The 22,029-nt window shown below is 43.0% G+C and overlaps 1 protein-coding gene across 1 annotated transcript in view; it reads right to left on the bottom strand.

The window, feature by feature from the left end:
- KYNU (kynureninase) overlaps positions 1-22,029 on the bottom strand; it is a 178,503-nt gene that overhangs the window by 69,519 nt on the left and 86,955 nt on the right. Inside the window, exon 8 of the mRNA XM_082262168.1 lies at positions 16,587-16,733. Within this exon, the coding sequence (XP_082118294.1) occupies positions 16,587-16,733 (147 nt within the window). The remainder of the gene's footprint in view (positions 1-16,586; positions 16,734-22,029) is intronic.

The raw sequence follows: 22,029 nt of genomic DNA on the forward strand, positions 1-22,029 counted from the left end.
TGAAATGCACACAGAGATCGCGTTTTCAGCTTAGCTGAGACACACAATCTCTCTGTGCCTGTCTGACAGGAGAGCCGCCTGCTTTGTTTACATAGGCAGACGGCTCTCCTGTCAGTTCCCCTGAATATTGTGGGAGGCCGGCGGCGATTGCGCCCGCTCCTCCCGCGGTCTTGCTCCTGCTGTGTCTACTTGCAGCGGGAGTGCGGCTCCGGCCGCGCGCACCACCGAGACAACTTGCAGATAATCACGTATATCTACATGATTATGCCCAGCCGAGCCAGCCTGCCGCAGTAAATATGCGTTGGGCAGTTGGCAAGTGGTTACTATATGAATCTATCTTTATATCAGCTCTTTGTAATCCCATGCACAACAACCCTCAGAACTGTCAATCCAACACTTAAAGTGGAGCTACACTTCATCTGAGCACTACAAACCAAAAACGCTATTTATTCATTTTTAATATTCAATGCAAACTCACCCATCCATCCATGTCTCTAGGCTTTATTTTTCCAGGTTATCACTTTGAAAAACACCCCCTAGCATTTTCTGGCCATCTTGAGTAAGGGCAGATGATTCATGTAGCACTTACTTCCTGGAATCCATCATACCTTAGCTAACCACTCCTCCCCTCCCGAAGACTCCTGGGATGTATGACATCATTCACCTAGACCTGGAAACCAGGAGGTAACTGAAGAAATGTTAAAAAAAACAATATTGTTTGAGAGAGTGAGATTCCACAAGAGAGAGCAGTGGGGACCCCTCCAGAGGGAATAGCTGAAAGATCCTGACCATCAGACTGAAGACTTCATAGCAGCAGAAAAAAAAAGTACTGCAGGGGAAATCTTTGAAGGAAAAAAATAAGTAAATATTGCTAGTTTTGTTTTTGTTCTTTTAAATATGATATTCATGTCCATCTTGTTATTTTTGGCTAGAGTTCTGCTTAATATTTGATTGAGAAACTCTGAGGAAGAAAAGAAGGAATGGGGAAAAGAAGGGGGGAAAGGAATGGTAAGATTAGGATGAAAGGAGAGGAAAGGAGAGGAAAGGAAAGGAAACACAGGACAATAAAAGACAGTAATGAACAAAGGAAGAAAAAAGAGGAAAGGGTGGGGGGTGGAGAGATAGAAGGAATGGAGGAAGGATGGAAGGCAGAGAAAAAGGAAGGATGGAATAGAGAGAGGAAGGAAGGAAGGAAGGAAGTAAAGATCGATCAATGGAAGGGAAGGAAGGGAGGAAGAAAACGAGAAAGGGAGAAGGGGAGCAAGAAAGAGGAACAAAGGAAAAAGAGAGAAGCAAGGTAAGGAGAGGAAAGAAAAAAGAGGGAGGAAGATACTTTAGGAAGAAAGGAGAAGAGGGAGGAAGGTGGGTAGGAATAAAAAAAAAACATAGGGAGAGAAAGAAAGAAAGAAAGAAAGAAAGAAAGAAAGAAAGAAAGAAAGAAAGAAAGAAAGAAAGAAAGAAAGAAAGAAAGAAAGAAAGAAAGAAAGAAAGAAAGAAAGAAAGAAAGGGAGAGAAAGAAAGAAAGAAAGAAAGAAAGAAAGGGAGAGAAAGAAAGAAAGAAAGGGAGAGAAAGAAAGAAAGAAAGAAAGAAAGAAAGAAAGAAAGAAAGAAAGAAAGAAAGAAAGAAGAAAGAAAGAAATGGAGAGAAAGAGAAGAAAGAAAGAAAGAAAGAAAGAAAGAAAGAAAGAAAGAAAGAAAGAAAGAAAGAAAGAAAGGGAGAGAAAGAAAGAAAGAAAGAAAGAAAGAAAGAAAGAAAGAAAGAAAGAAAGAAAGGTTGAGAAAGAAAGAAAGAAAGAAAGGGAGAGAAAGAAAGAGAAAGAAAGAAAGAAAGAAAGAAATGGAGAGAAAGAAAGAAAGAAAGAAAGAAAGAAAGAAAGAAAGAAAGAAAGAAAGAAAGAAAGAAAGAAAGAAAGAAAGAAAGAAATGGAAAGAAAGAAAGAAAGAAAGAAAGAAAGAAAGAAAGAAAGAAAGAAAGAAAGAAAGAAAGAAAGAAAAAAAGAGTAGGCAAAATAAAAGGAAGCTTAGGAGGGAAGGGCAGAAGGTAGGGTAGGACAAAAAGGAAGATAAGGAGGGAAGGGAGGCAAGGTAGGAAGAAAGAAAAATAGGAAGGGAGGAAGGTAGGGTAGGAAGGAGGAATGAATAGAAAGAGAGGAGGGAAGGAAGAAAGGGAGGAATGAAGGAAGGAAGGAAGGAAGGAAGGAAGGAAGGAAGGAAGGAAGGAAGGAAGGAAGGAAGGAAGGGAGACGAGGATAAAGAAAGGAATAACACAACCAACACAATAATATCTGGTTGGATAGATGTAGCAACAATTTTTTATGAATTCTCAAGGTGCTCATTAGACATTTTGGTTCTAATTTTGCCCTTCGTGTGCAAAAAAAAAAAAAAAAATGTGTAAAAGTCCATTACATAGACACTCTCCAATTTGTCTTCCACCACATGTATTTGCTAAGTGTAAACACATTTATACAAAAGAAAAAAATATTTTAACCAGTTCTGGGCCGGAAGGATTTTCCCCCTTAACCTCTTCCCGACCGCCCGCCGCCTTTTCACTGTGGCAGTGCGGCCCTCCTGCACAAACCGACATAGACCTATGTCGGTCATGCGCCTGCAGCTAGGGGACTCCGATGCATAGGGCAGGTGGCTCCGATTGCCGCCTGACACCTGCGATCTCTCCCCGCTGAGAGAGAAGAATGGTCAGCTGTTGTAAACACAGCCGACCGTTCTTCTCCCTGGAATGATCACAGAGTGCCTGTGATCCTCCTATATAGGTACACAGGTCTCTGTGATCATTTCACAAGCCACCCCCCCCACAGTTAGAATCACCCCCTAGGCTCACATTTAACCCCTTTCCTGTCAGTGTCACTATTACAGTAACAGTGCATATTTTCTAGCACTGATTACTGTAGTAATGTCACTGGTCCCCCCAAAAGTGTCAAAAATGTCAGTCAGGGGTCCGATCTGTCCGCCGCAATGTTGCAGTCCCACTAAAATTTGCAGATCGCCGACATTACTAGTAAAAAAAAAATATATATATATATATATATATAAATGACATAAATCTTTCCCGTAGTTAGTAAACGCAATAACTTTTGTGCAAACCAATCAAAATACGCTTATTGCGATTTGTTTTACCAAAAATATGTAGCAGAAAACAAATTGGCCTAAAATGTTAAAAAATTTTGATTTATTTTTTTATTTTTTTTTTTGAGAATGTTATATAGCAAAATGTAAAAAATATATATTTTTTTTCAGAATTGTCGCTCTTTTTTTGTTTATAGCGCAAAAAATAAACATCACATAGGTGATCAAATACCACCAAAAGAAATCTCTATTTGTAGGAAAAAAGGACATCAATTTTATTTGCGTACAGCGTTGCATGACTGCGTAATTGTCCGTTAAAGTAACGCAGTGCCGAATTGCAAAATATTGCCTGGTAATTAAGGGGGAAATCTTCTGGGCCAGAAGTGGTAATGACCAGGTCATTTTTTGCAATTCAGCACTGCATTACTTTAATGGAAAATTGCGCGGTCATGCGACACTGTACCAAAATAAAATTGATGTCCTTTTTCCCCACAAACAGAGCTTTCTTTTGGTGGTATCTGATCACCTGTGCAATTTTTATTTTTTGTGCTATAAACAAAAACATTCCCTAAAAAAAAAAAAAAAATTAAAAATCAAAAGTTTTCATCCTTTTAGGTCAATTTGTATTCTGCTACATATTTTTGGATAAAAAAAAAAAAATTAGGAGAAAGATTTATGGCATTTTTATTTATTTATTTATTTTTACTAGTAATGGCGTCGATCTGTGATTTTAAGCAGGACTGCGACATTGCGGCGGACAGATCGGACCCCTAACTGACATTTTTGATACTTTTGGGGGGGAGCAGTGAAATTACTACAGTAATCAGTGCTAACAATATGCACTGTTACTGTACTAATGACACTGGCAGGGAAGGGGTTAACACAGTAGTGATCAAAGGGTTAAATGTGAGCCTAGGGGAGTGTTGTCTAACTGTATGGGGGATGGACTTGTGAAATGATCATAGAGACCTGTGATCCTATATAGAAGAATCACAGCTGTGATCATTTTAGAGAGAATGGTCAGCTGTATTTTCAACAGCTGACCATCCTATTCTCTCAGCGGGGAGCGATTGCGGATGCCCGGCTGCCAGTCCTGTGGATCAGCATCCCCACTGCCTAGTGGGGGCAGGAGCACGCCGCTGGAGGGGTGCGTTTGCCCCCCCCCCCCCCCCAGTACCACGTGCGCGACCAATGTAGGGCTGCGTCATTCCACGCAGCCGAGCCAGCCTGCCACAGTAAATCTGTGGTGGACAATCAGCAAGTGGTTAAGTAAGTTTATGATTTTTCGTTGAGCCGCATTCATAGCCATTGTGGGCTGCAGGTTGGACACCTTTGCTCTAGACAAAAACCCAAAGGCAAACATTTATTATATTGCAGCTTATCAATTCTTAGATGTGATGGCTGCATTCATTTTCTGTTTTAGGCTTTTTTTCCTTTACTTTTATCTGGTGATCTGGTCAGTAAAGCCTAGTACATGGGTCATTTTTTTTTCTTTTTCTTTCAACCCTGCAGGACTGAATGAAAAAAAACGTACAGCTCTGGAGAAGCTGCTGTTCTAAGGATCCGATGTTAGTACAGCGATGCTGTTCTATTGTGCTCTGAGAGGCGAACGCCGTCTGCCCTGCCAGAACACTCCGGTCAGCACTATCAGCCATTGGCAAAGGTCTGCTGCCTTTTTTGGTCAAGCCCCTTCAACAGAAGTCAGCTTAACCGCTGGTGCGTACTAGGCTTAAAGCGGAGTTCCACCCATAAGTGGAACTTCCGCTCTTTTGTTTCCTCCCCCCCCCCTCCCCCGGTGCCAAATTTGGCACCTTTTAAGGGGGAGGAGGGAACAGGTATCTGTTTTTCACAGGTACCCTTCCCCACTTCCGGGATACGACGCTGTGGCGCCGTCCCTCTGAAGCTCGTCCCCCTCCTCCGCCGCCGAGCCAGTAGGAATGCGCAGCGCGCTTCGCGCATGCGCATTAGGGACCCGCCCATGAAGCCGCAAGGCTTCACTGCCGGATTCCCTTACCAACAATGGAGGCTGCGGTGCCAACATCGCTGGACTCCAGGACAGGTAAGGCTCGGTTCACACTGATGCGATGCGGGAAGGCTGCGAATTCGCAGCCTGTTCCTGCATCGCACACGCACCCCCGGCAGTTCACACTGCCATATGCGATCCGCTGGGGGTGTCAATGTAATCTTAACGACACCCCCAGTTTGATCGCATATCGCAGTGCGATCGTGCAGTTCGCACAGGATCGGATCGCACAAGTGTGAACCGCTGTGCGATCCGATCCTGATGCGGCAGCAAAAATGCCTCCTGTGCGTGTTTGCTGCGGGTGCGATGCGAATTTAGCCATACAAACTGTATGGCTAAACTCGCACCGCACAGCTGATCGCATGTCATGTCGGAGCAGTGCGCTCCGACATGACATGCGAACCCCGCACACGCAGTAGTGTGAACCGGGGCTTAGTGTCCTTATATTAAAAGTCAGCAGCTACAGTATATGAAGCTGCTGACTTTTCATTTTTGGAGGCGGAACTCCGCTTTAAAGAGGTTGTAAACCCATACAAAAATGTTTTTTTTTTTTTTTCGACCTGAAAGAGAAACACATAATGAGCTAGTATGCATCGCTAGTATGCATACTAGCTCATTATGAAATACTTACCTTAGAACGAGCCCCCACCGTACCGTCCGCTTACCTGTATGATGAGCGACACGGGAGCCGATGGTTACTGCACGGGGCTCTGAAGGAACGGCACCAGCGGCCGTTCCTTCAGAGCGCATGCGCCAGTGATGTCACTGGCTGCATGTAAGGTAAATACCTCCTAAACGGTGCATGTTTAGAAGATATTTACAGTACCTATAGGTAAGTCTTATCATAGGCTTACCTATAGGTACAACTTGTAGAGGAGGGTTTGCTTCCTCTTTAAGTCTGCTGTTTTCCAAAAGAACAAGCTTTCCTACAAATGTATCTGTTAACACTGTTGAGAAAAACTATTTACCACTGACAAGGATTCCTAAAATGATCAGCATTTATGTAAAATGTTATAGCAAAAGGAAAAAAAAAAATGGTTGCTATAACTGCTTGTGTAACTGTGGGGTGAGCTGGAGTTTGGCTTAAATTTATTAGTGTGTTTAAATCTGCTAGTATCTAACACTCCCCTTCCTTCAGACTGACAATGCTTCTGTCCAAAAGGTGCCCCCTGTGCTCCTACATCCAGAGTGGAGAAACTCTAATATAGGAAGCGTGTTATTAGCCAGATGACCAGGTGAAAACAGAGGGGAAAAAGCTAAAAAAAAAGGAAACTAATGCGTGTAATGCGTGCGTGCGTGTGTGTATGTGTGTGAGGGGGGGGGGGGGGTGGATACAATGCATGCTTTCACTTTACTGTAATCCATTAAAGTTTGACAAATTGACAGGTACACTTTATAGCAAAGTGGTCAGCAAAATAAGATGATATCATTTGCATATTATTGTAGCTTTCCCTTTTTAGAGGTCTAAGCTGCTATGCCATTCCAAAATATCAAGACATTTAAATTTTTTAGTTCTATTCCACGTATATTTTAAAACAAAGCCAAAAAAAAAAACAAAAAAACAAACAGGATCTGCTGAAATCACGAAATACAATTGAAACACAATTAATGAAAACTTTCAGCCTACTTTCCTTTCAAATGGAGAGAAACAATTATGCCAGTCATTGCCCAGGGGGGCATACTAGAACAGTTGCATTCAGCAAAAAAAAACTTGGCTCCAGTTTTCTGGCATTGATTTCGAGCAGATTGTATTTTGCTGGTGAACACTGGCAGTATTAACGATAGCTTCATTGATCATGCATATTATTGTGACGGCCCATGTGCTTAGGTTTAGAGTTAGGGCGTCAAGTTGCACAATCTTTAATGTTTTTTTTATATGAAATGCTCAGGGTAGGACTTGATTGTAAAGGATGAAGGTTTTTCATCTTTGTGCAATCTATACAGTATGGTAAAGAATCTTCAGTGCGCAGCAACCCCTAAATACATACCGGAGCCTGATCCCGATTCAGCAATGTGCAGAAGAGCTCCTGGCTCTCTACGTCCTCATTGGCTGAGACACAGCAGGGGAGCCATTGGCCAGTGAGGAGGGACCAGTGGGTGAACCAGTCTTATGAACACACAGAGTGGGGATTGGGAGCCAGCACGCACAAGGGCCCCCATAGCATGCTGCTTGCTATAGGGGCACTCGGTGGGGGATGAAGGAGCCAGGAGCGCCAGCAAGGAACCCCAGGAATATTGAGGCTGCTCTGTGCAACAGCCCCCCCCCCCCCCACACCCAATCTCCTCTCCTTTTCATAATTAATCCCCAAGAGAGGGGTAAATATAAATAGTAGGAAAAAGAAAGAAGAAGAAAAAATCGTCCAATGGCCCCCAAGGGCCTGGAACAAGGAACAAAACAATTATAGGCAACTAAGTGTATATTCAGCCAAACCTTTCTCTTCTTAGATGGGAAAGAGTAGGGAAGTATAAGAACCCACAACAGGTTGGCAGGTTTTGACTTCTATCTTGGGTTCAGTTACAGAGATTCCCCTCACTTCCTGCCCTCCTGACAACACTTTGCCAAGAATTGAGCAGAATGTTACAAAAACAATGCAGGCAGATTTAGGGAACACATAAAATTATTGAGCGCGGTCCTTATCTTAATCTAATACCATTCAACTTTATTGTTGTCCGGACAAGCGGCTCATAAAAGAAATATTGTTTTTATATCACATTCACACACATATTCATTTATTACGTGTATACCAATTTTTTTTTTTTTATTTGATCACTATTACCCTGTGCGTATCCACCTGAGTGTCTCCTACACTTATTTCTGTATATACACTATATTACCAAAAGTATTGTGACGCCTGCCTTTACAAGCACATGACTTTTAATGGCATCCCAGTCTTAGTCCGTAGGGTTCAATATTGAGTTGGCCCACCCTTTGCAGCTATAACAGTTTCAACTGTTCTTGGAAGGCTGTCCACAAGGTTTAGGAGTGTGTCTATGGGAATGTTTGACCATTCTTCCAGAAACGCGATTGTGAAGTCAGGCACTGATGCGAGCGAGAAGGCCTGACTCGCAGTCTCCGCTCTAATTCATCCCAGCAGTGTTCTATCAGGTTGAGGTCAGGACTCTGTGGAGGCAAGTCAGGTTCCTCCACCCAAAACTCCCTAATTCATAACGTTATAGACCTTGCTTTGCGCACTGGCCAAAATCATTTGGTGGAGAGGGGGAATATGGTGTGGGGTTGTTTTTCAGGGGACCCTTAGCTCCAGTGAAGGGAACTCTTAAGGCGTCAAAAACATTTTGCACAATTTCATGCTCAGAACTTTGTTGGAACAGTTTGGGGATGTCCCCTTTCTGTTCCAACATGACTGCGCACCAGTGAACAAAGCAAGGTCCAAATAGACATGGATGGACAAGTTTGGGGTGGAGCAATTTGACTGGCATGCACAGAGTCATGACCTCAACGGGATGAATTAGAGCAGAGACTGAGAGCCAGGCCTTCTCTTAAACATCAGTGCCTGACCTCACAAATGCACTTCTGGAAGAATGGTCAAACATTTCCATTGGCACATTCTTAAACCCAAACTCACTCATCAATGTCTTTATGGACCTTGCTTTGTGCACTGATGTGCAGTCATGTTGGAACAGTAAGAGGCCATCCCCAAACTGTTCCCACAAAGATGGGAGCATGAATTTGTGCAAAATGTCTTGGTATGCTGACACCTTAAGAGTTCCCTTCACTGGAACTAAGGGGCCAAGCCCAACCCCTAAAATACAACCCCACGCCATAATCCCCCCTCCACCAAAAGATTTTGTTGATGGTTTGGGGTGGAGGAACTTGATTGGCCTTCACAGAATTCTGATCTCAACCCGATAGAACATTTTTGGCATTAAATAGGCTCAGACTGCGAGCCAGGCCTTCTTGTCCTCATCAGTACCTGACCTCACAAATGCGCTTCTGGAAGAATGATCAAACAATCCCATAGACACACTCCTAAACCTTGTGGACAGCCTTTCCAGAAGAGTTGAAACTGTTATAGCTGCAAAAGGTGGACCAACTCAAAATTGAACCCTGTGGACTAAGACTGGGGTGCCATTAAAGTTCATGTGCGTGTAAATTCAGATGCTCTAATACTTTTGGTAATATAGTGTATATTATACACTGAAATGTCTACTAGAACATGACACAGAGTATCAGAGTGCCGCATCTTGTCTGCAGGCATAGCACATCATAACATATTTGTGACTAAGCTTATAAAATCCACCCTGATAATCCTGTAATCTCTGAAATCATGTTGAGCCTTTTGTAGGGAAATGCACCGTGACTTTAATACATTGATAGAGCCCATTTCTAGTCATATCTGCTGTATCAATGAACTCCATGCATTAATAAGGTTAAAATGGTCTCATTTCCTTTTACTAAAAGGATAAATACATCCCTACCTTGGATTTCCCCCCTCTGCTCTAAATTTGTCAAGGGAATTATATACAACAGAGTTCAGTTTACAATGTCTGGCTTGGCAATGGCTGGAACTTCCACTTTCCAGCACTCGCGGTGTGGCTTACTTAAATGGAACACTTTGTACACAACAGGTTCCCTTTAAAGCTGAACTCCAGGCAGATATGAAATACAGAAATGAACACAGCTCTGTAATCCTGAATGCATCATGATCCTTAAAAATATATAATTAAATATTTCTACTGAATCAGCTAGTACCAGATCTTATGGAACATGATTTCAACATTTTTACATTGAAGAACCCAAATGTGAATGTTAAATTGCTTTTCATCCAGACCTAAAGAGTGTCCTGGAGTTTGTTTTTTTTTTTTTTTTTTTTTTTTGCAATGACCTTAAAGTGTAACTTTACTTTTGTTGAGAAAAAAAAAAACCCTTTGGGTAATAAGAGATTTTAACACAATTGCTTCTTGTCCAGTCACTTAACACTGATATTCTTTGAAAATAATACAAGCTGTGTGGCTTAATCTGAGCTTTTGAGGACTACCAACAAGCAATGAGGTGACAGACAGGACAGGTGGGTTGTCCATACACCCCCAAAGCAAAAGTTATTCCTGGAACCCCTTCTAGAGATAGTCTGGTCCCTGCCTCTTGTGGCTCATCAGAAACTGCAAGGAGCCACAGTGATGATGGAGACCTGCAAAAATCTGGGGGTACCGGGGGAATAGATGGCAGCTCACACACAGCTAGTCCAGCTTATCAACTTGGGAACCTCCCCAGTCCCACTTCCGAATCACACCACCATTGTGGACTTCAAGGTAGTGCTGGGCCACTGCATCTCCAGACCTAAACTAGGGCTAGAGGTCATGCATGCTGCTACAAGCTGTCATGACCTCCTTGAATGATGAACAACATCATCAGTTGCTGGAACAACTGGCTATTGTTTTCTGAGACAACCCTCTGCTGAAGCAGCACCTTCTCTGCCAGCTACTAGAGAAATACCTATTGTTTTTTTCCACCAGCCCTAAGACTACGGATGCATGGAGGTGATAGACAACCCAATTCAAATGAGGGATGCTCCAGCCATCCGGGTACCATCATATTCCCCCAGCCCTGTGCCAGGTGATCAAGGACCTGATCCATAACAAGCTACAGAGTGGGGTAATCTGGGAGAGCCGCAGCCCATGGACTACTCAAAAACCTTCCCAGTGTATATGGATGGGACCTTGCAAAGACTGGAACAGGAGCAGGAGGGACAGGAAAGGGTGATAGCCTATGCCGGTGGTAGCCTACAACCCACAAAGCGCTACCCCCACAATTACAGTTCTTTTAAACTGGAATTATTGGCTCTGGTGTGGGCCATAATGAATAAGTTTGGGGAGTACCACACAGGGGCAGAAATAGAGATCTTCATGGATAAGAATTCCATTGCTTATCCGGAAATCGTATCCGCTAAACTTAAAAGCACTTGGACAGAGGTGGGTTGCCCAATTGTTCTGCTTGCAGCCACCTCCTTCTGTTCTGTGCCCTTAGGGGCCAAGAACAATTTCCCCAGGATGGGCCCATTGAGATCCGCACCCAAGAGAAATAGGTTCTGATCCAGCAGAAAGACCCCAACCTCATTCAGGTACAGCCTTTCCTGTCACAATGACACAGGCCGCCCTCACGAGGATGTGAAAAATTGTCTGACACAGTGAGCAAACTTGAGGCAATGGGATTGGCTCAAATCACATGCTCTCAGATCAGGGCCCAAATTTCAAATCACAAATTCTGTCGAAAGTGTGCTGTCTGAGTGGTATTCGGAAGTCCCACACCACACCTTACCACTCTTTAGAGAAATATTGGTGTTGCTGGAAATGTTACTTTAAGGACTCTTAAGCAGGGCCACAGAGAACGCTGGCATCAGCACTTGGGGGCCGTAGTCTGGGTCTACAACCATATGGTACAAAGGGCCATGGGCTTTACTCTGTTCTCCCTTACGGTAGGAAAATTACCTTTAGACCTTTTTGCTGGATTCTCCTGAACACCCCACTTCCCATACACCCAGTACCTGGGTGCACGAACATTAGAACTGGCTACACAAAGCCAAACAGGTGGTTCTGGATTGACATAAAGACCTGGCCGAGGATGCAGTCACAGTGAACTGCTGTTTCGACCTGGTGTTGGTAAAGAGCCCGAAATAGGAGAGAGGAAGCAAATTGGAGCCCAGGTGGGAGCGCACCCCTTTTTGGGTGGAAAAACAACCCTTCCCACCAACACTATTGTACGACGTGGTCTTGAAGGGCCCTGAACCTATCAAAAGACAGCTCCATCGCAACTTGTTGAGGCCTTGCATACTGAGTGGGAATTGTTCTATTAAGTGTATAGAAAGAAAGGTGCGCTGATCTGGGATAAAGCTGCTACCAGAAAAAAAAAATTCATAGAATGTTATAAAATGTGGTGCGCTAAATCCAATTAAACATATTCAAATGAATAAAATGCAAAACAATGATGATCATAAAGTCCCACAGTCCAAAGAATAAATTCCTTCAATCAACAATATGACGACGTGAAAACAAGTGTGAAATTCAAATTATATTATCAAGTGATAGTGATGAAATCCCTCCACCTGGTGAATTTCCTCCTTACCCGGCGGACGGTAGATAAGTTCAAAATATAATAATCAAACTGTACTCTTCATGTGACCACACCAAAATGACCGTGCTCTTCACCGCAGGTGCAAGAACCAAAATAGCCTCTTACCAGAACGATATCTTAAACACGCTCTGTAACATCCCTGGTGCTAGCAATCTGCTTCTTTCCCTTCAAACCTGGCGTAGCAGGCTCTCCAAGGTCTGTCCTCACCAGAAGCATTAAATGATCAATGCAAGCAAATTGGAGCTCTTTACCGGTTTGAAGGGAAAGAAGCAGATTGCTAGCACCAGGGATGTTACAGAGCGTGTTTAAGATATCGTTCTGGTAAAAGGCTATTTTGGTTCTTGCACCTGCGGTGAAGAGCACGGTCATTTTGGTGTGGTCACATGAAGAGTACAGTTTGATTATTATATTTTACACTTATCTACCCTCCGCCGGGTAAAGAGGAAATTCACCAGGTGGAGGGATTTCATCACTATCACTTGATAATATAATTTGAATTTCACACTTGTTTTCACGTCATCATATTGTCGATTGAAGGAATTTATTCTTTGGACTGTGGGACTTTATGATCAAAATTGTTCTATTAAACCTCCCACCGACAAAAGGGAAGATGGCACGATTGATATCCCGCCTATACAGAAAGTTACATTCGAATGGTACTAGCCCCTCATTGAACCCCGGGACTTTAGCCTAGTTTGTTCCCAAAGCGGAAGACATCAGCAACTCACCTATGGTCAGTCCCGAGACACCACTTCCAAAGCAAGCCAGTGCTGCCCATTCTCTGGAATCTCTCGAGGAGTCAGCCACTGATTAGGGTGGAGGGGGTGTTGATAGTGCTACCCACAATCACCCGAGGCCCTCAGAAGAAGAAGCTAACTACCCTGAAGGTGACCCTACAAAGGACAGTGAAGCTTGCAGCCAAATACGGTCTAACTGCAGGCAACTCCCTGCGAAGTACGTGGAGTAGGTCGTTTGAAATTTGAAAGGAACTTGGTTCCTCTATGATTTTCTCAGTCACAGGGAGGCAGCTATCCAACTGAATGCTAATGCCCCATGTGACTCTGACAGCAAACTTAGGTCAGGCAGAGTCTACCAAAGGACTCCTGCTCCCAGGCTTGGCGTGCTTTTTGCGAGTGGCTAGCATATGGAAAGGAACCCTGTCTGTCAGGGACAGTTCTAGAGATAGTGACAGGTTCCAGAGGAGTAGGGACTGTACAGAGACTATGTCTACCTTCCAGGAAGCCTTCCCTTTTGTATGTGGTCCGGCCATGTCGCATTCCTCTCCTCCATGGCAGACACTGTCAGCATCTTCCAATCTGCAGCTTATGGGTCCACCAGTGTCTCAGTTGTAAGTGGTGGCTCCGGACAGGTGTGCTCCCCGCTGGGCCTGAGGTTTTTGGTGAAGTGTTCCACAATTCTCTGTTACTGCCAAAATTGAACTGTGTGTGTTTTCTGCCTGCTGCACAATGCTGCACCTAACCCACACTTGGCGGCAGTTAGCAGCGAGTGTAGAAGGGGGAGTGGGAACCACTATGGTGCCATGAGGAACAGCTTTGGCCCTTGTGCCTAAGTTTAATGGGTTAAACATGAATGGAAGGAGAGACTTAAAAGTGGCACCTGCCTGTATAAGATCCCCACTCGACTGATCATGGAGCTGGCCATTAACTCATTGAAGGATGTTGCCCATCAAGCAATGATGGTGCTACCAGAGGATTCCCGGGCTAGCCTAGAACAAATTGTGGCATGCCTGGAAGGCCTGTTTGAGGGAAAATGTGACTGTCCCAGAACTGAGACATAAGTTCTTCGTCTGCAGACAGCAGGAGGACAAAAGCCCTGTACACTGTTGCTGCTGAAATCACACTCTGTTTTCTGCCTGCCGCACAACACTGCATCTAACCCATACACCATGCTCGGCACATCATCACTGCAATAATCTCAGTCAGATCACCGCTGTGCAACTGGACTGAACTGGCCCACATTCCGTGTGCAGTTCCCATGCCATGTTCAGAATGCACTGGGTGTGCAATCTACTGAGTGTGTCAATATAACCTTAATGAAACCCTGCATGCAGATTGCAAATGCAGTGCATTTGCCTGCACTAGATCACATGGTACCTCCACCATGTGATCTGGTGCATTGTGTTTTTCATATGTAGCACCATTTTTGGTTCGATCCAGCGTGATTTCACACACTGAGGTGTGAACAAGCCCTAAAAGAGACAGCACATCCAATTGCGCATAGAATCACCTTGCTTAAATAGAAGTAACCTTCCCTCTGTAACTATTACCTATTGGTAAGCCTATGATAAGGCTTACCTACAGGTACTGTAAATATCTCCCAAACGTGCACCATGACATTACTGGTGCATGTGCTCTAAAGAAACGGCTGCCAGTGCCGTTCCTGCAGAGCCCTGTGCCATGAACGGCGGCTCCCGTGCGCATGTGACGTCACCGTGGCTCCGGCCAATCAGACATACCGGAAGACGTGGACCCAGAAGGAAGACGGGTGAACTTGTCGTCCGTCTCAGCGGTGAGCGGGCACCGCTGGAAGGGCTTTATTCTAAGGTAAGTATTTCATAATGAGCTAGTATGCGATGCATACTAGATAATTATGCCTATGCCATTTGCCCATTTTTTTCCATGATGATTTTTTTTTTTTTTTTGCTTTTTAGTGTAGTCTTTTTGACCCCATATCTCACATTAAAGAGGACCTGTCCTGCTTATTTATTTTACAAGGGATGTTTACATTCCTTGTAATAGGAATAAAAGAAATCAAAAAAATATTTTTAAAGGGACAGTGTAAAAATAAAAAATAAAAGGTAAAATAAATAAGAAAAAAAAAATGTAAAGCTCCCAGTCCCTCCAAGCTCGCACGCAGAAGTGAACGAATACACAAGTCGCGCCCATATATGTAAACAGTGTTCAAACCACACATGTGAGGTATCGCCGCGATCGTTAGAGTGAGAGTAATAATTCTAGTTCTAGACCTCCTCTGAAACTCTAAACTTGTAACCTGTAGAAATTTTAAAATTGTCCCCTATGGAGATTTTAAAGTACCAATGTTTGTCGCCATTCCACGAGCACGCACAATTTTGAAGCATGACATGTTGGGTATCTATTTACTCAGAGTAACATTATCTTTCACAATATAGAAAAAATTGCTTAAGCATATCCCACCATGATTGGAGCACATTGATACTATTGATCCCCTCCCGATTCCCAAACGTAGTGATTTCTCTTACGCCTACAGGAGGATCTCGAAGAAAATCCTCGATTCTATATTGTTTACCGTTACCTTCTTTGCACTAACATAATGCGAATGTTGAATTGATTATCATTGTTCTTCCCATTTGCTATTATGAACTCTGCAAGGAACACGGTATATTATTATACTTAAACTGTTCACTTCTTATGCAGTAGTTGAGTTATGTATTAGCGAAATTGTACTCTGATCATTCTGTTATTTACTGTTTTACAATGCTGTATGATATGCATTTGATACCCAATAAAAATATTTTGGGAAAAAAAATAAGAAAAAATTGGGCTAACTTTACTGTTTAGTTTTTTTTTAATGCAGTGAAATGTATTTTTCCAACAAAATTGTGTTTGAAAGACCGCTACGCAAATACCACATGACAAAAATAATTGCAACGACCTCCATTTTATTCTCCAGAGTCTTTGCTAAAAAAAAAAATATATAATGTTTGGTGGTTCTAAGTAATTTTCTAGCAAAAAATACTGATATTTAACTTGTAAAGAGCAAGTGTCAGAAATAGGCCTGGTCCTTAAGTGGTTATTCTTTTCAGAAATGCTCAAACTAAACTGTAAATAGATGGAAAATGTCAAGGATGTCCTATTCAACCCATAATAACCCATAATTATTTTTATAGAGGCAAGATTATTTGATATGTAGGACCATTTGGCAGTCAAAGCCTCCCATAGATACAAAGACTCATACTGTACATCAATAAGATAGGCACATACATAAGTTTAATGTTGCTGTGTTTATTCCCGAAATAACCTCCTAATTACGCCTATTGTGTTTCATGAATTTCAGGACGCATCATTTTTCACTTCCGTACCATACCTATTTTTTTTTCTGTTTTTGTAAACCAGGTCAATGAACCGGCATATCTAAGGCTTGAGGGCACCGGGGTGAAGTCACCAAAGGCCAATCATAAAAAATGAGGTAAAGAACTTTGTACAGCGCCTGTCTCATGTAGGTTGATGAGCTGAGCAATACCGCGGTCAGCACCACGGGGAACAGCCTGCTGACTGAATGGTATTTCCGTGGAAGCAGATGGCTTAGCCCTGACTACAATATTCCTGCTTGTCATAAGAAATGCAGGCTTTTAAAAAATCATTTCTGTAATATTAAGATGGACCAAAGTCCTACCTTTCTGTGACCGGCTTCTGTTATTTTGGGGATGTCAAAGAGCTGTCCTGTATAATACTGAACTCCGCAGAATAAAATGAGGGCAATCGAATCGCCTTCCCTCTCAATAACCGACAGGATATCCTCCGTCCTCAGTGTTTCTTCCCCCTAAGAAAACAGAATTTACATTTCTGAAGGCAATGTATTATTGAGGTTATAAAATATAAATATATTGTGCGTGTATAATAAATATATATACACACACACACATATATATATATATATATATATATATATATATATATATATATATATATATATATACACACACACACACACACACACACATATATATATATATATATATATATATATATATACACACACACACACATATATATATATATATATATATATATATATATATATATATATATATATACACACACACACACATATATATATATATATATATATATATATATATACACACATGTGATATGATAGGTAGTTTTGCAAGTGTTTTTTTGTTATATATATATATATAAATAACAAAAAAACACTTGCAAAACTACCTGTCAAAAAATAGGCGATAAAAGTGATCCTATACGCTTAGGAGTACAAATAATCCAAAAACCACAATGCTGCTACTTAAATAGTAATAATCTGAAAAAAAAAATGTTTCATATATATATATATATATTTATTTATTTGGTATAATTAATTTTAGCTTTGGATAGAATGGAGATGGATTAGAACATCTGTCTGTTTTATTGCTCTCTGTGCCCCTGTTAGGGAGAATCACCCTCTCTATTTGTCCTGTTTATTACCATTTATTACTAAGAGTGAACAAAAATCACAAATTTTGGGTTGTCCCCAGAACAGGAATAGATGGGAAATCTTCCAATCAGGACACTCATTCTCGTAACCCAGGAGACTGCCAAGGATTTTCCTAATTTTTTAGGGATTTCATCTCACTTCCTGTTGTAGCTATGGGACAGGAAGTGAAGGGAAATCTCCCAATGGTACACAGATGAAAAAAAAAAAAAAAACTGGCAGATGCTATAACCCTTCCTTACGCTATCCAAAAAAAAGGGTTTTCTTTTGTTCAACTATATTCTATGTTTTCTTTAAAAGGTTCTTGCTAAACATGAAATATGTAGTTGCAATTAAAGTGTATCCAGGGCCGGTGCTAGACTATTTTACGCCCTAGGCAAGACCAGCCACTTGCGCCCCCACCCCCCCCAAAAAAAAAAGAAAAACAAAGGGAAATGGTTAAAAACTCCTCTATGTCATACCCAGTGACCCTGATCTGTTATGCTCTCATACCTAGTGACCCCCATATTACTCCATGTCACACCCAGGGATCCTGATGTCCCTCCATGTCACACCCAGGGACCCTGATGTTTTTCCATGTCACACCCTGGTACCCCAATATTCCTCCATGTCATGCTGTGATACCCACTGACCCCAATGTTCCTCGATGTCACACCCAGGGACCCTGTGTTCCTCCATGTCATGCTGTCATACCCAGTGACCCCAATGTTCCTCTATGTCAGACCCTGATGTTCCTCCATGTCACACCTGGGGACCCTGATGTTCATCCATGTCACACCTGGGGACCCTAATGTTTCTCTGTGTCACATCTGGGGACCCAATTCCCCCGTGGCACACCCAGGGACCCCAATTCCTCATGGCTCACCTGGTGACCCCGAACCCCTGTTACACCCGAAGACCCCTATCCCCCATGTCACACCTGGTGACTCCGATTCCCCATGGCACACCTGATGACCCAGATTCCCTTTCATACCAGGGATGCTCCATGTAAAACCCAGGGACCCTGATCCCTTGTTCTGGGCACACTCACTGGGCGGTATGAAGAGAGTGGCCCGCACTCTGCCCTCCTTCACTGTGATCCTGCTGATTCTTTCTCCCAGGACACTCCTCTCCTGGACCAAAGTGCTCACCACAGCTCCAACTGGCTCCTGGTGGAGGGAAAAGCAGCAGTCAGAGAGCTCCACACTTATTTTATCGCCAACCTCCTCAGACCCTTCCGGTGCCTTGTCGCTTCTGCTCCAGTAATGGTTCCGTCCTCCAGTGCTGAGCTCTGGCTCAGGTTCAGCTCTCCTCAGCTCCCTGCTTAATACCGACCCAGGGAAATGAACGGCTGCCCATCAGCTCAGTGCAGAGAGTCACTTCCTGCCCGGGGTTAAGGCTGCTCAGCTCCAGCCGCAGAGGATCATCATTCAGGCAGCACACTGGTGGACTCACTTCCTGCCTCTTTGGGCCCCCTAACAGTGGTGGAAAGCCAGGGCCTGGTAGTTCCGCACTGCCCAAAACACCTGGCATCTTCCACTGCCCCTTCTTCCTCCCCCACGGCCGCCCCTCCCCTCAGCTCACAAGGATCATTCATGATGGAGAGTGTGGACTCATGGGTGCGCCCCTAGTGGGCAATGCGCCCTAGGCGGCTGCCTAGTTTGCCTAGTGGAAGCACCGGCCCTGAGTGTATCTAAACCCAAAACAGAAATGTACTGATTTTATTACAGATATTTATATAGCAGGGACAATGTACACAGCAATTTACATACTGTACATTAACATCAGTCCCTGCCCCCAAGGAGTTTACAATCTAAAGCCCCTATCTTATATGCATAGATACACATACTGGGACCAATTTGAACTGGATCCAGTTAACCCACCAGAATGTTTTTGGAGTGTGGGAAGAAGCTAACGTTCCTGCAGTACAAATTTGCTTTTTAGCACTAAAAAATTTTTTTATAAAAAAATAGGCATCATAAGATGACCTCTTCACCTACTGAACAACGGCAAACCTCCTTTAAACGTAATCTGATAAGTGATCCACGGCGAATCACTTTTCAGGGGAGAAGGTAGAAATGGCTGCAAGTGTGAAAGGAGCCAAACTACAGAGTGGTAATGTGGTGCCATTTATTTTAGAAGGCACCCTAATGCACCATTATGGTAGCAGGCAACACCTCTGTACTGCAGAGTGTTAAAATATGCATGCTGTGCTGCGTTAGAAATAAAGGGTCATGTCCTTTTTCCTAAGGTGCGCTGTCAGTCCATTCAAAATGAATTCGGTGCCTTAACATAGCGAGTCTTAATGTGCTGTAACAGGTTGCATTAACACAGGTGTATTAACACAATGCATGGAGTGATGGGGCCTCTGGCTACGCCTACACCTGCCAGTCACTCTCTTTGCTAACGAGAAATGTAACTGTAGATGACAGTCATCTCATTAGATCCATTTTAATCTCAGTGTACTGCAAATAGGATGATCTCACATTCGCAAAGTGTTTAAATGCCAGTGCAGTTTTAGCCTTAGAGAGGCAACAAATAGGCAAGCAAAAGCTTAAAGCTGAACTCCGGGTATGGATATTTTTGCATAGTTGCATTGGTGCAACTTGAACCAATGGAACTTTATAATGTGTTGTACCTGTGGTATTCCTCTAGAAGCTGGAAGTCAGTGTAGCAGACACCTCTATTCCAGTGATCACCACTAGCTAATGGGTCCCATGCCAAGTGGCAGCCCTGATGCATTCTTAACATAGGAGGTCCCTCACTGGGCATGGGCGCCATTCAGGCAACACTTTGCAGTTTCTCAATGAATGGAAGACAATCTTTGATTGATTAAAGTGGAGATTGTGTTTTCACCACACTACCTCTACACCTTGTCTAATCTGAGAAGAGGCTTTGCCTTCATTGAGAAAACACTAAGGCCCCTTTTACACTTGCTGCTCCATCGACAGTCTCCGCTTTTCTAAGCGGGAGATCGATCCGTCGGTCCCCCACTGAGCAGGCAGATGGCAGCTCTGTCTCCACGCTGTGTGCAGAGACAGAACTGTCAGGTCCCCGCTCTTCTCTATGGGGGATTCGGATAAGAATGGACCGCCTGTCCGTTCTCATCCGATCCCATCCGATCCTATCCGCCAGACGGATGGAAAATAGGGTTTCCATCTGTCCGGATTTGACGGACAGGATCGGATGTCATCTGACATGTCTCCACTGACATCCGATGCCCCATAGAGATGCATGTCAGATCCACCTGAAAAACTGACAGGCGGATCTGAACGGTCCGCAAGTGTGAAAGGGGCCTAAGTGTTCTTGGAATGTCACCTGTGCCAGGACCTCAGAACTAGCCATGGTCTCTGCAGTAGCAGTGCCTACTACAGTGATTGCCAGCTTCCACAAGGATCTTCCAGGCTTAACACATGCATATTTACATTGGTACAAGCTGGATCAATGTAACTATGCAAAACCCTCTCCAGTCCCAGTTTACATGTAACAATCAGTATTTTTTGCTAGAAAATTTCTTAGAACGCCCAAACATTATATATTTTTTAAAGCAGAGGCTCTACAATAAATTGGTGGGGTTGCAAATTTTTATGTCAGATGGTATTTACACTTTTTTTGAATTTTAATGCAAACAAAACACAATACATAACCCAAATGTTTGGTAAAGTATAAAAAATGTTTTTACACCAAGTAAATAGATACCAAACATGATATCCCCCCTCCTCCTGCCTATTCTGCCTACTCTGTGTAAAAAGATCTGTATGCTTCTCTTTTTTGTCTGGTCCGATCATGTGATCCCACAGTTCCGGCTCCCCTGTGTCATTGAGCATTCTGCTGCAGGGGGGAGGAGGGAGCTCTGCCACAGCTGGGCCATGGGGGCCTATAGGTGATGTTATGACTCCCAGAATATCTTTTTTTAAGCCAGTACAGTCACATGATCCTACAGCTCCAGCTCCCCTGTGTCATGGAGTGCCCAACAACAGCTTGGAATTCCAGAAGCCGCAACATCACCCATAGTCTGTGCTTCCTCCATGGTCAGTGCTCCCTCCTCTTCCCTGCAGCAGCTGCTTACTAAATCTCGGTAGCTGAAGCCATGGGATCACATAACTGGACTGGAGCAGACAGAAAAAGATAAGTGTACAGATCTTTTTTACACAGGGTTGGCAGGATAGGTAGAATGTGGAGCAGAGATGTATAGTAACTAAGTAGAACTACTTCGCTACTGTACTTAAGTACCGAAAGGCGGTATCTGTACTTTTCTAGAGTAGAATTTTTTTCTCCTACTTCCACTTTTACTTCACTACATTTTTTCGATGATTTCAATACTTCTACTCCAATATTTTTTTTTTGTGCTGCATAGTTACTCGTTACAATTATAAAAATGACCACTGCCAGAACAGTAGATGGCAGGTTTCATGAAGCTCAAAACATGTGTATTATCAGCGCATACGAAAATAAATGCTACTTTATGTATAAATAAAAGCTGCATTTGAAATAATAAAAAACAATACGATGTTCAAACTTTTGACTTCTTTCTTTAATAAATACATAACACAGTACTGGTACTTTTACTTTCAGTACTTGAGCAGCAATTTTTTTTTTCAAAACTACTGGTACTTTTACTTTCAGTACTTGAGTAGAAAATTTTTTA

Source organism: Pelophylax lessonae (assembly GCF_965119305.1).
Source record: "Pelophylax lessonae genome assembly, chromosome: 6".
Lineage (NCBI taxonomy): Eukaryota > Metazoa > Chordata > Amphibia > Anura > Ranidae > Pelophylax > Pelophylax lessonae.